The sequence below is a fragment of the Lepisosteus platostomus genome, chromosome 25 (assembly GCF_059453375.1).
Source record: "Lepisosteus platostomus isolate fLepPlt1 chromosome 25, fLepPlt1.hap1, whole genome shotgun sequence".
NCBI lineage: Eukaryota > Metazoa > Chordata > Actinopteri > Semionotiformes > Lepisosteidae > Lepisosteus > Lepisosteus platostomus.
Genome location: NC_142635.1, coordinates 15775773 through 15791102, shown reverse-complemented (window position 1 = coordinate 15791102; position 15330 = coordinate 15775773). Strand labels below are relative to the sequence as shown.

The window sequence follows — 15330 nt, the reverse complement described above, 5'->3', positions numbered from 1 at the left end:
AGGGCTCAGACTTAAAATCTTTCAGATTCACAGAAATAAACATGCATTAACTTCAGAATAAATCTTTTCAGGTCTTGATGTTGATCTTTTCATTAATAGATCTGCACTCTTTCAAACAATAAAGAACACAATCTTGGACAAGCTGGTTTTCTAACAGTGAAATTCTGCCCTTTAAAAAATCTCACCATCACTTCCTTCTACAGGAATTTTATCTAATCCTTGGGGTTCTAAAAAAAAAAAGCATCTTCTTGGATTTAAAATCTGTATTGCAAGGCACTAGAAAACCGGGAGAAAATGTTTACATTTTTGTCCCATTGACTTAAATTCTGGGATAAAGACATTTTGTGAGCAGCATACCTGCCGAGAGACACCTGGCTCCAAAATGTCATTTCTGTCCTGTTGCTCACAAAGAGACCACAGCAGAGCAGAGGTGATGTTTAAGCTAAGCATGTTGTCTGTCTCTCTACATGGGAAGTACTTCTTTCTCAGTTTGAATTGAATTCTCTTTATGTGTGAGCACATTACTGTGCTGGGCAGCCTGTGGCAAAGAGGAAGAGAATAACGGAAGGGGGCCTGTTTTGCACCTGACACCTTCAAAACCCATGTCAGATTGATACACAGCTCCCATCAATGTTATTTTCAAGTTTGCAGGCATCAAGGGCAGAGTGTAAGCAGTTTTGTGCACCTAGCCGATAGGAGTGAAGCTAATTCACACACTGTCCCAGCCTCCCACAATCCCTGCATCTGTGAGATGAGAAAACAGAGCGTTTGTATGATGAGAGAAGAGGCTGCACTTTTGAAATATAACAATATATCCGAGAACTCAACAGAACCTGTAGATGTGCTCCTTTATTGTAGTCATATTGTATCAAGGTATTTCCTAGCAACTGCTGAAAGATGGGATAGGAACTTCTTTTTAAATGAAATTTTAAATGAAAGAAATACATATAAATAATTTTAAAGAGATCCATTCTTCTTCGGATCCATTCTTCTTCACTATTGATTGGGGGTAAAGTTTTCATTTGGAGTCGGATATAGGCACAGGGAGAACTACAGAGGTAATGGTGTCTGAAATCAATATTGGATTAAAACTGAAATAGTGGAGCAAAAAATAAATAAAAGGACGCTTGGTACAACAGTAACAAAGTGTTGGCGGCCAGGAGCACAGGGTAGTATTATGGATTGCCAGGTCATCCTCTGTACCTCTGTAAGGAGAGACATTCCTGTGGTTGAAAGCACAAGCCGAGTTTCTGTTGAGACGCATGAGTGGCATGTTTGCTCCTGATGACTAGCCCGAAGAACTAAGCTTGTGGGAGAGATATTGGAAGAAAGTCATGGTCACATTACGATGACCTTTTCCTGCCCCGTCACTCAAACTGTGCTGCTGCAGAGGAGCATCTAAGAGGAATACATCAGCACCTGATAGTGTCGGTGCTGGCATGCTCCTGTGATTGAAATGCCCATTATCTTCGTAGAAAAACAAAGTGTAGAGAAAACAAATCAGCAAAATCCACTTATTCATCTCACCACCTTTTTCTCTGACAAATCCAATATGTTCCAGCATTTAACATGTGTCAGCGTGACAGTGTGTTTCATCAAGGTGAAAATGACATTTTCCTCATCTTATTCACCACCCCCAACCTCCACTGCAGAACAAATCTAATTTTCCTCATTTCATTCTCACTTTTTCTTTCCTGCTCATCCCCGTCTCTAATGTCCTTTCTGCAGCCCTTTCCTGTCTTCTAACTCTCTCACCATGACCCTGTAGTGTTTCTGCTTCTCTCTCACCATGCCCCCAAGGCATCTCTGCCCCTCCCTCACTGCGACCCTGCAGCATTTCTGCCCCTCCTTCACCTTGGTGCTGCAGTGTCTCTGCTCCTCTCTCAGAGTGACCCGGCGCCGTCTCTGCTCCTCTCTCAGCATGACCCTGCGGTCTCCTTAATTCTGTCCCTCGCTTAGCTGTCCCTTTCTTCTTTCCTCCTCCCAATCTTCTAAAATTTGTTACAAGTTTGTCTCCTTCTTCAGAACATTAGGACATCATCATTATACATTGTGATGCCATTAGGGACCTTGTTCTGGGGGAAAATCCAGTCCCTCAACACCCCTTGTGGCATCACATTATAATTTGCATGCTAAAATGCTTAAGATTTTAACTTTCTTCTTTGAACTTCTTAAGCCAGCCTATTTTATTAGATAAAATATTCTGCTGATTTCAAACACAAAGCTTTTTCTAAGAGAGATAAAGTTAAAACTTTTTGTAATGCAAGAAGGATTGGTATTGAATGCACCTAGGGCTGTCCATAGGGTGAGCTTTAACTGTGACATTGCCGCATAAACAGAGCAGCTGCTGCTATCAATTACACACAGCTGCCTGGTCAATGAAGTCCTCACCAGAAGTATCTACTGTTCATACAAATTGGGGAAAATACCCTTCTGAGAGGCTATATTTGTTAGCACAAGCTGCATCACAAGCTGCCTCAAGCGCATACAGATCCAAGATTGGCATGTCACCTTCAGTTTTAGAAGAGAATTTGATTAATGGTCTGCTGTTCTTAAATAAAGGTATTGGAATTTTAGCGTAACCTTGTTCTAATGGCCAGGGTGGCACTGGTGTGCTGGACAGGTCAAGATTAATCGGAAGCAGAACATCGATTAGGCAGCTATTTTCTATAGAACACACAGTGCCTGGATGCACAGCTCTGCTCCATAACACTGAGGGTGCAGAAGTGGTTCCCATATTTTGCAGCCAGTAGCAATACTGCTGTCAATTCCACAGAGGATTGGAGTGGCTTGCTTATACACATCTTGTAAGCAAGTCCAACTTAATTTGACAAAGGAGTTAATATGACATCAGGCCTCGGGCAAAGGGGTCAAGGGTGAATCCTCACTCACCATGTGGACTCTGTACATGATGCTGATCCCCAGGGTCATGAAGGGTTTGGAGAAATCGATGACCTTCTCCCGCTCGGCAGTGATGGTCAGTCCAGCCACTGCCAGGTCTGCTTTCTGAAAGATACGTAAGATAGCACAGGGTTAACCCTCAGTTAACCCTGCTTCCAGCTTCCAGTGACAAGACGGAAACTTTGGAATATCAGTGAGCTTTATCCTTGCAAAGAGCATAACAATAGTTAAATGTAGGCCAAATAGTTTTGTTTAGTCCAGTTTTGATACAGATGCAGACTCTATAACATGGAGACAAGTGGTGACATGTCCTGTGCTTGGTAATCTGCTGGGGCCGTGTTTAAGGAGGAAATTGGACTTATATTCCTTACACAATTAGTAAGCCAGATACTGAACTTCACTGTACAGAGGGTGTAAATTGAGACTCACACTCATGTTCATTACACTGTAACCACTCCTAAACTGACCTGGGTCATCTATTAGCCTTATCTAGGTATAGCAGGAAAATAATCTCTTCTATTGATAAGAAATAAGAAAGCCCGGGGGCATCTGGAAGTGATAATGGTGTGTTTATTCTTTCTATGATTGTAGGGGCTCAGCTGTAAAAGGCTCAGCAACTTCTCCCAATACAAAGCTCATTAACAAGAACTCATCTGCTCTCTACCTTTCCTTTCAGAGTTTTCAAAACATCTGCCTGTTGTAGTTTCTTCTATTAAACTCTGTACTAATTGGCTGTGGACCTCGTCCCTTCCCCTTGGAGAAGGGGGGAGGTCCACAGTCTATTCTTGTCAATTCAGGAGATCTCGTCTCACAGATCGATCCCCATTAGTCTGTTCCACTTTCTGTAATTTCCTGCCACAGGCCTTTTTCTTTCATTATTTTCTCCTTTCATTTCAGGTTCCAGTGTGTGTGGACTCAGTTCACCCACTTCTCACGATCTTTGAATGCAAAAGGACTGAGGTGAAGAAGTATCTCAGTTTTGCACAGCTCACACTGGTTTTTCGGCAGTCTCCAGAATGCTATGTGACCTTGGTTGCCATCCTCTTCGCACATCCCCCAATCAGATGCGAGTTTAAAATAACATCTGTGGAGGGGTTAATTTTTCTCTTGAGTATTGTACTCAGTACAGTTACAGAGGGATACCTTTTTTTACACAGAATGCATAGAATGAAGTACCAAACCATACTGCAGAGGCTGAAACACTTGGGGACATTTTCACAGCTCCTCTTGACACTGATAAATTTGTCCAATTTCAGTGGGGGGCAAGCGAGCACCAAATGAGTTGCTCTGTTACTATTCTTGTCTTAAGTGGTTAAAAGCAAGCGGAGCATCCAAATCTGCAATCAGCAACTGAAAGTGATCGAGGTAATATATATATATAAGACTTCCACTGAACAAGGTGAGCTGGTGGATTTTCCTCACCCACAGGTCTTCAAAACCTGTGAGGCGGTAGAGGAAAGACTAAATGCAATCATTTATTACACTAATTTTGTTCCAAAGTAATTATATCACTAGAGAACAGTTTACACAGTGGTTTAACATCATTTGTTCATATGTTGAGGTAATCAGCATATTACTTGCTGCAAGTTTATTATTTCCAAACTTGGGAGCTTTTTTCTTTGTGTGCACAAAGAGTGTTTTTCTCTTGATCCACTGGCAGCAGGAGTCATGAAAAAGAAGAGATCACTTTAACACAAACCAGTTTTGTTTGAGAATTGCTCTCCTTAGACACATAACAGCCTTGTAGCAGTTGGGTTTACATTACAACATCAAGGAATTTCCCCAGGTGCCTCATTCGTGTTAGTGGGACTGGAAATTTCTTTCATGTTTTCTCCAACAATTTTTATCAGCAGATGCATAAACCATTCTCTGTGCCAGTCTCTGGGAATGCTATCAGACAGACAAACCGCTTCAGAAAACAGGAGCTTTAGAAAACTTGATAGGCATAGGATCTTATGAAACAATGTTAATACAAGTAACACTAAACTCTCATGATTAAAAAAATGATCATGCCCCCCATGCTTTTTTCTCGGTAATGTATTTGTTTCTTTACCTTGGGGTCTTCCTTACGTGGGTGTGCTTAATTACATTTAATCCTAACACACTGTCAAGCAACAACATTAGCACATTGAGTCAAAGCAGCTCTGCCGAATACGCTGTCCAGCGCTTTGGGACAACCTTGTTGTGAAAGGCGCTATAGAAAAATAAATTGAATTGATGTGTTCTTTCTAAGAGGGCCTTTCAAATGAACTTCACAACTTTTTCACTGTACAGTACTATAGGACTGTATTTTGTGCGGTATTGGTGTCCTAAAACACAGGTCATTTTATTAAAGCAACAGTCAGGTTAAGGGCGATCTATGAACAATGATGAACTGTGAACTTCTCATCTCAATTATCAGGAGAGATCCTGACCCCTCAGCTACTAGGAGGAGAGTCGAGTCCTCTATTCACATATAGCCAAATGCACTTCACTGGCTTAACCACCATGTCCCTGGTCTCACTGAAACCTCAGCACTGGACAAAAACACTTTGTGCCTGCAACGAAGCTAAGCTGTTTGTCAGGAGGTACAGCTCTCTGTGGACTGTTTGTTAATTCCTCTGGCTGTAGAAAGGGGACTGAGGCCTAAACAGCAACAAATGCCTTTCATTCCTACATAAAGCTAGAGGGAGGGGAATGGCCAGAAACTGTCACAGGTTCCCATGTCACTGGCAGCGACGCACTTCGCTGCAACGTATGAACAGAGCAACCAAACGTGAAACTGCCCACATCTCTTCCCTAAACACCTGTACCACAATCTGACTGCATCCCTACAGACCTCACACAGCCTCCTGCAGCAGCTCTTGGGACTCTACTAACAAGATGCCACTTTGCAAGGTCACGACAAGGGAACACACTTAAAGAGAAACAAATCGTGGCAATAACAAGAAGAGGCAGTTTCTCTTTGTATCTTTTGCTAGTTGTTAATGCCCTCCAGTAGACCAGTGAATTAAGATGGATAACCAATTAATGACCCTCCTTGCCTTCTGTCCTGGTCTCTTCCATTCCCCAATTCCCATTCTAACAATTTCCTTCTCCAAGACGAGAGAACAAAAAGATTGTATATTTTGTATACCGTTTCTGAACAAGGGCTTTTCAAATGAATTTCATTGTACTTTTTCACAATACAGTACTTTGTGCAGTATTGGTGTCCTATAACACAGCTCACTGCATTTAAGTCAGGTCAAGAGCTGTCTGTGAACAACGATGCTTGTTTTCCACTGCAGATCCTGATTCAACGGTGCTTTTTCAGTGAGTGTCAACATGACAGATGCTTTGTACTGCACTGGTACAGTACATACAGCACCCCATTTTCTTGGCTAAAGTGTGAAGTAATCAATGTCTTCAAGGTGAGAGATGGTCCTTTCTAGCACATACTATAACATAACAGATGAGAAACGAGCAGCAGAGCAGTTTCTTATGAAAAAGGTTTGGCAAAAACAATTTATAGAAAAATGACTTTACACAGTGGAACATGAAAAACTCCATAAAGAGAATGTGTGTTTCTGTGCATTGTTCTCACACCCAGTCTGCTCTGCAGTCCAGAAGATAACCACTGTCTCCTGCAAAACCCCTGCCCCTGAGGAGTGCCTGCACTGCACTGCTCAGAACCTGACTTTGAAAGTCATCACTATCTATAATTAATGTAAGTAATGCACCTTCTCTTATAGTTGCTAAGGCCAATGGCAAGCAGAGAGAGAAGGTCACGGAGATCGGACTATCATCACATCTACAGGAATGCAAGAAACCAAGTTGGGGAAGCATGTGTTACACACTGGTTCGGCAACAGGCTTCAGAGTGACCCCCAGTTTTCCTCCCAGAGTGAGACCTTACAGGAGGCCCCTTTACACACACCCTGGACAGATGGCTGTCGAAACAAATGGCTCACTTCTACTGTGAGTGATGAGGCAAAGAGTGGAGTCCTGATGTTTTGAAATCACCATGTCACTACTCTACTGATTAGCTGCATCTCTAACCCTGGCCTGCCCATAACACATCTTCATAAAAATGATTTAAAAAATATTTTTAGCATTTTCAATTATTACCTAACTCCACTGCTATGGGTGTTGTCACTGGCAATCTTTCAAGGGCATGCGCACACGTCTGTATACTCAACAATATACCCGGGGAACTGAGACATCAAGGATGTTGATGAGTCAGGCTCACCTGGGAAACTGCTAGTGCTTTTTAGAACATTCATGTCCTGATAACAAATATTTGGCTGCAAAGGCAAGAGCTTTCTCAAGATTAGCAAGTGTGTTCGGATGCATCCATAGTCGAAGCAGCACACTCACACAGACCTGCACCTGGGAACAGCATTGATTTCAGTGCACCTTGTGTTCGTGTCAATGGTCAGCCGGATTTAAAGAACGCACCCTGACGCAAGCAATATATATTTAGCAAATCACAATGAATCTCCTGGGCTGAAGACCTTAGCTCTAATTTTTAATTGTTTTTGTGTTAAAGCTTGCAAACAACTACAGCTTGCTTTCCTTTGTGAGGCTCAAATAATTTATTTTTACTGTGAAAAGTGTGTTCTATTTTTGAAAGCTTAATGGACTGACATTTAGTTTCCTAATGTACTGTTTCAAGCCCAGCCTTGTGAGAGTGGTGCAGGCAGAAACAGGTGTGAGAGGGGGGTTTTGGACTGGCCTTGGGTACCAGTGAGAGCCGCAGTACTGACCCTGGAGATCAGCTCGCCCACCATGCCCGTCCAGGTGCCATTGGCCTCCGGGACGCCATACAGCCCGTCCCCCACCAGCCGGATCTTGTAGTTGAACTTGAGGATGTCGGCCAGTTCCCGCAGCATGTCCACGCAGAAGCCTTCGTAGCGCTCGTTGTCCTCCAGGTCCTGGTGGTTCTTCTTTAGCATGACGTAGGGGTTCTCCTACAACGAGACTGGCATGTGTTGTCACCTCAGAAGTAATCATCAGAGCAGAGCTCTAAAAGCTACTAGACTTTCTCCATCCTTCCTGTCAGCTCGCTTTCTCATTTTTTGCGTTTAAGAAGCAGACAGTAATTATGATGCGTCACTGTTTTTAAAAAACTGGTCACATGCAGCCAAGGAGGAAAACATGTTAATTTATGTGCTGGTTCTTACAACGCTGAGCAGGGATGAAAAAGCACAAACAAACAAACCTAGGCTTTACCTTGCTTCAGAATTTGATTTTGTCTTCAGAACTACTGCAGCTTGTGGTCCTTTTTATCTGCATTTCACCACTGAGAAACCAATGAAATATTTACCATAGGAAATTGATCTTTTCTTGCAGACTAATTTGCAGTTGTGGCTCTGAGCAGAACACCAAAATTCCCTTTCTTCAGAGCTCGGTTCAGGGGGAATTTGAACCTGTGCCTCTTAATACTTAATACCTAAGACTACAATACTTAAGACTACTGCCAGCAAATTACATTTACTTCACAAAAGTTTAGACGTATCAGTGGGTCAAATCTACACCGTACAAACAGCACACTCCCCTCACCCTCCTGCCACTCGCAGAGCCATGTAACACACAGTGTTTCAGCTGACAGACCAATGTTGGCAATAGTAGTTTTGCCATAATTTCCTAAAACACCTAACACGGTTCTCGACTTTCTGACGACATATTAAGTTGTGTAGCTGGGGTACGTGGCACATTTCAGATGATAAATACTTTCTCCAGCCAGTTTTACAACCAATTTGTAGCAACAAATTAGTGCAATACCTGCAATTAATTATGCTGCCAAGCCTTGGCAGCTCTGGTGCAACAGCTAAAGAGGTAATAAGCAAGGCACCACAAGCATTTCCTACCTGTGATTACCATAGCTGTGCTCTCCCTTTCCCTAACATGCCTTTCTTCTTCTCAGCCTTGCATTTATTTTTAGACATCGCTGAAGGCTCTTTCAAAAAATAAAATCTACCTGAAGCTCCACAATAAAGCTAGTTATTTCTTGTTAGCAGTTAGGAATATTCTGTGTGCTAAATTTGTTTGGATTATTACTTCTTTAATTTTGAAGTGAACGTGGAGATGTGTCTGGCACAGCAGTGAATCTGAGCTGTACCTGATGCCCACCAGTGTGGGCTGTGTAATGAAAGCCTGCTGAATGTAGGAAGGCCTCCTCCCTACCTCATATTCCATCTTTCATTACTACAGAGCCCCTTGATGTCCTGGTGATAATCTCTCAAAACAGAAGCAGTAAAACAGGAATCAGCATAATGCGGTTTAAAAATGAAAACAGTGTGCCCAATAATAACCAACACTACAGTTACAAGCTGGAGGAGACACAATATCAAGCACAAACCCAACCCAGGGAGTGGATTTTACCTAAGCAAACTCATTTTACAGCTGCTTAATCAGCAAATCCCCAGGTACAGAAAACGGATGATTCAGTGCCGAATTTCCAGTTATGCATCAATAGCTTTTAACTAGCCATACAGGAATATAACCCTTTTCAGAAGGCTGAGTAAGAATAGAAAATGACTACTCATCACAGTCCAGGTATGGTACATTGTTCCAAGCAAAAACGTCCTTTATTACCACTGATTTTTTTTTTTATTGAAGTGGGGAAAATCCTCCCGCCTACTGATACAGACTGTGATTTTCTCACCACAGCCTTACAGAGCAGCAGACACGCCTATAAAGGGGAAAAACTAGTTCAAACATCTAGTCTCCAAGGTTCAGAAAGTTAAAAAAAAAAAACCCAGGACTTCTGCCAGCGTGCATGGCAGTGGTCTGTCATAGGCATTTTGAAGAGCAGATTAAGCTGGCTTTGAGCAAAGGAACCACTTGGAGACAGCATGTGTTAACCCCAGGAAAAATCCCTGCACAGCTCCCCGTTCCAACAGTTGGGACAGAAAAATCTGATAGTATTGTGTTTAACCATGCCTCCTGACCAAGAAACCCAAACCTTGGGCTCATGCACAACGCTGTATAATTGCCAGTTTCTTCCATTTCATTACCTCATCTAATCATTCACATGTGCTGCCTCCTCGGCCCTTAACTCACGCTTCAGAAGTGGTTACGCTGCAATGCGTATAAGGCGCAATATAAATGCAAATTTCACTTCTTGCAACGTAGCAGAACTGATCAAGCTCTGTAACAGGAAAGGTCCCTGCAAACTAGGTTTATTAAAGGACCGTGTCTGATAGGCCCATCACACACTTTGCTGTGGGTTACAACAGGGGTGAGAAACTAATAAACAAACCTTCTGCTTTCAATTAATAGGTCTTCCTTGTCCACCACACAGAGAGGAAGCACACGTTAATGAAATGATGACTGCAGCACTGGATAATGGAGCTGAGTGATTGATGAGCAGGGAAAGAGGCAGATTCAGTTTATTTGCTTTAAAATAATACTATATATAATCACGACACTTTGCTGAGAGGGCAATCGTTTCTTCAAGGCAGACCCAGTTCACTATAAACAAAAAGGAGATATCATCAATCATAGAAACATTTCATGCCATCGATCAATATGCTGTTTGCAATTATTGGCCATAGCAAAAAATACTCTTAATAGCCTTATTGTTCTCACAAGGCAAAAATGCGTTTTCTGCACAGGACAGTGCATCGGGATTAACAGTTGTCTACCTGCTGCTTAGAGAAATTAAAACTTGTCATTTTATTTAAACTAGGACCTAGGTGACATCAAACCTCTGAATCATCCAGCGGCTGCGCATCACAGACCCAGAATCAGAGAGCGCTACACAGATGTCACTGTGTACTAGCCCTTTAAGGAAAATGTGGAATCTCATCTGGAGAAGCTGCAGGTCCTCCACTGGAAGTCATGCCAGGAACTTGCTCTGGCACAATGTTATCACCTCTCTGCTCCAACAGCTGGTAATAATAATCCTGTTGGTTTGGGGTCTCACATGGGACTTTGAGCCAGTGGCCTCTGGACCTCAGCAGACTCACACAGCTTTCAGGAAATAACACTGCTATTAACATTAGTGCTCTGCTGCTACAGTATGTAGAAAAGTGGATTAAGTGTTAAGAGGACTGTCAGCTTTAGCTACTGACAGCTACTTTAGCAATGGGGACAAGTTACGTTATTCAAGAGTATGACAGCAGTGTCTGCAGAAGACACCTGAACCCAGAACCTTCCAGTGACGAGTCCAGGTAAATAACTACTACTTAGCATAATCCCTGTACATGAGGCACACCAGCTGGTTTGAAAATTCTTCATCAGCTTCAGTTACTTTATTTTACATTTGCTTGCTGCACTCATACATTCTGTAATGCAGCGCCTCTCTGACAGTGACAACTCAGCTCTGGCTGGGAACGCACAGTGTGCTATTCTCCAAGAGCATGGAGCAGAAGAGTCTGCATCTTCAAATGCACTTGGCAAGCAGAGATAAACCTCACAATCTGTTTCAGGCATATCACTAGGCTTCACTCCGCGGTCACTCTGTGTGTCTATCTGTGGTGCACAGAGAGGCCTGTATCCATGCTCTGCTCTTGCTCCCCAGCACTGCGGCCAGAATTCATCTGCAAAGCAGCAGGAGAGTCTCTGGTGGGCCTGCTGTTTGTCCTCAGTAGATAACAGAATCATCTCACAGACTGGAGCTCCAGAAGTCACTTTTTGCTTTTGCACAGGCTCGGGGATGACAGACTGCAGGAGAGGACTGAGTGAGCATCCCATTACACAGCTGTTCCAGCCCATCTGTGGCCAAGCCCTTCAGCGACACGGTGCACATCAAGAAAAGTAAAAGAGACAGAGAGGCCGATGATTCTATTACTTGTGCAACAGGCTTCTTTTTATTCCATGAGAAATCCTGAATATAGCCAGATACGTGAATGTGATCTGAAATGAGTTAATGCTGTACTGGGATCCGGCCATTAAAAATCTAAGCCCTGAGGGGTTCTCAGTTAGAGAAGACAGAAAACAAGGCCACACATACAGTCAGAAATGAAATCCAAAGGAAAGTTCCTACTGGTCTAAATAAAAAGCCAAAGAAGTTGCAATGACAAATGCAAAGATAATCCAGAATGGTGCTTCTGGTGATTTACTACAGTTGAACTAATTACTGTGTCAACACTCACATAGTCATTCCCTAGAGTAAATGCCCACCTACGCCATAGCCCAGCACTTTTTGCTGCCAACAGTTAAACACTTTTTAATTAGATGTGACTAGGTGAATGCATTTGAGTCTTTTTTATGTTTTGTGCTGAAGAGGCAAAGGGCTCTTCAAAGTCTGGAATCTCATCCAGATGTTTCTTGAAAGTAGATCGATCTTAACTTTTCTATTTTAAAAAAACATAATTCATAAATGTGCAAATCAGAGAATTAATCTGATTGTTTCTAATAACTTACAATGGATCCCTCAAACATTAGAGGCATATGACAGAATGGTCCCAGCCTCCTCATAAAAAGGAAACTGATACTACATTACATTTTAATGAATTAGATCACACTAATTTTCAAAGCATAAATGCACAGAACTGTCCCTCTGGGAGAAACACAGCTTGCATGTTCCTGCAGTAGGTTCTCAGTCACGGTAAAGGAAGAAAGGAAGCACAGGCTTCCAGAGTGTTCTATTGTTTCAATATCTGATTTGCAGAAGGTACAGGTGTGACAATCATGGCCGAACCTTTTTCTCAGAAATTCTTTGGAGAGGAATATGTTATTTAATATTTTAAAACCCACGTCTTTGGGTTTTGGTGGCGTGGGGGAGAGTGATGTATTCCGTTCTAGCAGAGATGAGAGAATCCTCGTCTATATCATTAACAATTATTTTCTCCTTGATGGCTGGGAAGAATCTCTTCCATAATTGCACAGATGTATTTATTATTGCACTTTTTATCTATAATATTGTTAGGACCAATTTTGATCTCCGGCGGTAGGGGAAGTATATGACTCTGGATTATGGAATTTTTTTTACCAAAGTCAGTAGTAGCAGGTGGAATTGCATCAATAATTTCTTTAAATTGCTTTGGGTTGCACTCGATGTCGTATTTCTTAACAAAATCACAATACTTATATACTTCTCCATTAGCTTCTAATAGATGCACAATTGACCAGATACCTTAATCAAACCAGGAATCATGAAATATGCTCTTATTTTTTTGCAGGATGTATCTGGTGTTCCATATAATAGAATTATGAGGGGTGACGTTATGGTTATATACTGTACTAGTTTCCAATATAACAGTACTTGTTGATGAAAAGTTGAAAGACTTAATGGGAGCTTGTTTACAGTATATCAAAGTCACATCTAGAGGTCAATGCCAGCTAATTCTTCCAGCAGTTCTAATAAGTATGAATGCGGCCCGTCGATTAGCGCATTTTATCTAATGCGGCCCCCATATTCATTTGAGTTTGGGGCCCCTGCTCTAACCTGTTCTGACATCTACAGCTCAACATGAATTTCTACTGGCCTTTGCTTAGATAAAAATGTCACTACAGAGAAAAATGAGGGGAAAGAGCATTGAAATGGTTCCTCGGTAACTGTAATATATTTAAAGATAAATCTGTATTTGGACTCCTTTTCCCTATGATGCACCATATCATTCAGTCTATGCTCAACACTAAACAACAGTACAGTAACAAGCCAGATTGTGTACAGATTCCCTTTTGTCCAGTAGCTCTTATCAAACCATTCACAGTGGCTGCAAATGACATATAGTAGTAATTGTAACATCATAGCAGACTTTTCTGGCGGATCTTTAATGGGTGGGGATTATGGGAATGCTTTATCTTATACTGCCCTGTCTGCCCTCTGACAGAGAGTTCTTTTCAGTGCTGGAGTGCTATGGTTACAAGAGTGCTCTGCTGATGGTTGATTAAAGTTATTAATCCAGCACCTTAGGCTGTCTCCTCATACGCTTGACACCACTGCAATCCCTGTGCATTAACAGTTCAGTGAGAAGCTTTGAGAGAAGTTGTGTCCACGTTCACACTATGAGAATACAGTATATTTTACTCAACCCTGCCCTCGTTAAACACTGGAAAAGGTATGGCTTCATTTGCAGCAACCTGTGACTCTTGCAAGGACATTTTGTCCTTATGAAAGCACAATAACTACATACGATCACATGCACATTACACCCTGTATTATTGAAAAATCAAAAAAAGGTTAGCTTGGTACCAGTGCTCGCTGTCAAGTCTGTGGTACTGGTGATGTAGACTCACCAGAGATGTTTTTGGTGGCCCCACCTGCCTTCTATTTTCCAAGTCATGTAACAATGCTTTTTTTGAGTATCAGATATTCTTGAAACTGAAGTATGATGGAACGTGACTGCATCAAACGTTCAAGCGACCAATCATGAAATTATATCACAGGTCAAATACTGCACTGATCAAAACAAAGCTGTGGGGCCACCAGCATTCTGAATGGGCTTTCGGTGGAGATGATGAATCCACAAGCTATGTTTACACAGAGGATGTGGATTCATCATCCCCACCGAAAGCTCCACATATTTAAATATATTACAACATAACCCTCATTACAGCATTGCAGTAGCTCCAGTATCAGCGAAGACCCCATGACCTTCAGCATCAGTAGTAGAGCATCTCACTGCATGACCAGACTAGTCATTATTCAAAATCAAAAATGATGGCTGTGACGCTGAGATCACAGCCATTCACCCCATTTATCTCTAGCAGAAAAGCTAGCTTTCTTTCCAGCACGTGAAGGTGTCAGCACTTCTCAAAATCTTGGCATGCCACAGGGCTTCTGACAAGACAATCGTCAGAGAACAGTAAAGCCAAACTTCACGTACAGATTAACACACTACAGGGCCACCACTAAGCAAGAGTGCAAAGGAGACCCGTCTTTTACATGGCAACATTAAGCATTAATAGCTTCACTAAAGAGCACTGCTCTCCTTTCATCTCAAACCGATATATGTTTGATTTTTTTTATGCAGTGTGTATACTGCTGCTGCCATTAATATGCATATTAATATGCCCAGTGTGCTGCAGTCTCTGAAACAGGTTTCAAGATTTTCGCAGGCCATGCTAAAAAAGAACTTAACCTGATAAAATAAAATACATAAGGTAACTCTAAGGTACCAGAATCAGGCACTCTTTTTATGCTATGCACATTCATGACAAAACATACTGTACATCTAGGAACACTACATATTACAAAGGTACACTACAAAATACAAATGTATTTTTTAGGTCATTGAGAAGAATAACCAAGCTGTACTTACATGGGAAATTTGGCATTGTTAAACTAAGATTCATACTATTTTGCCATACTTTTCCTGTGATTTCCTCCAGTAATAAACACACTGTATACTAAGCACTGCATCAGGACTGCATACAGAGAGAGGGCTGTAAGTCAATAGCCACCAACTGGTTGACCATCCTCAAAAGCTAAACATGACTGGGCCTGGTCAGCACTGTGATGGGAGACCTGTGTTGACGGACCAATAGGTGATGCTCTTCCCTTTGTACCAGAATTTCC

General features: G+C 42.0%; 1 protein-coding gene across 4 annotated transcripts in view; it reads right to left on the bottom strand.

The window, feature by feature from the left end:
- grik4 (glutamate receptor, ionotropic, kainate 4) overlaps nt 1-15330 on the bottom strand; it is a 307117-nt gene that overhangs the window by 17861 nt on the left and 273926 nt on the right. For all 4 annotated transcript variants that reach the window (XM_088619597.1, XM_088619595.1, XM_088619594.1 and 1 more), the window contains 2 exons: nt 7625-7828; nt 2893-3006 (listed from right to left, as the gene is read on the bottom strand). In XM_088619597.1, the coding sequence (XP_088475723.1) occupies nt 2893-3006; nt 7625-7828 (318 nt within the window). The remainder of the gene's footprint in view (nt 1-2892; nt 3007-7624; nt 7829-15330) is intronic.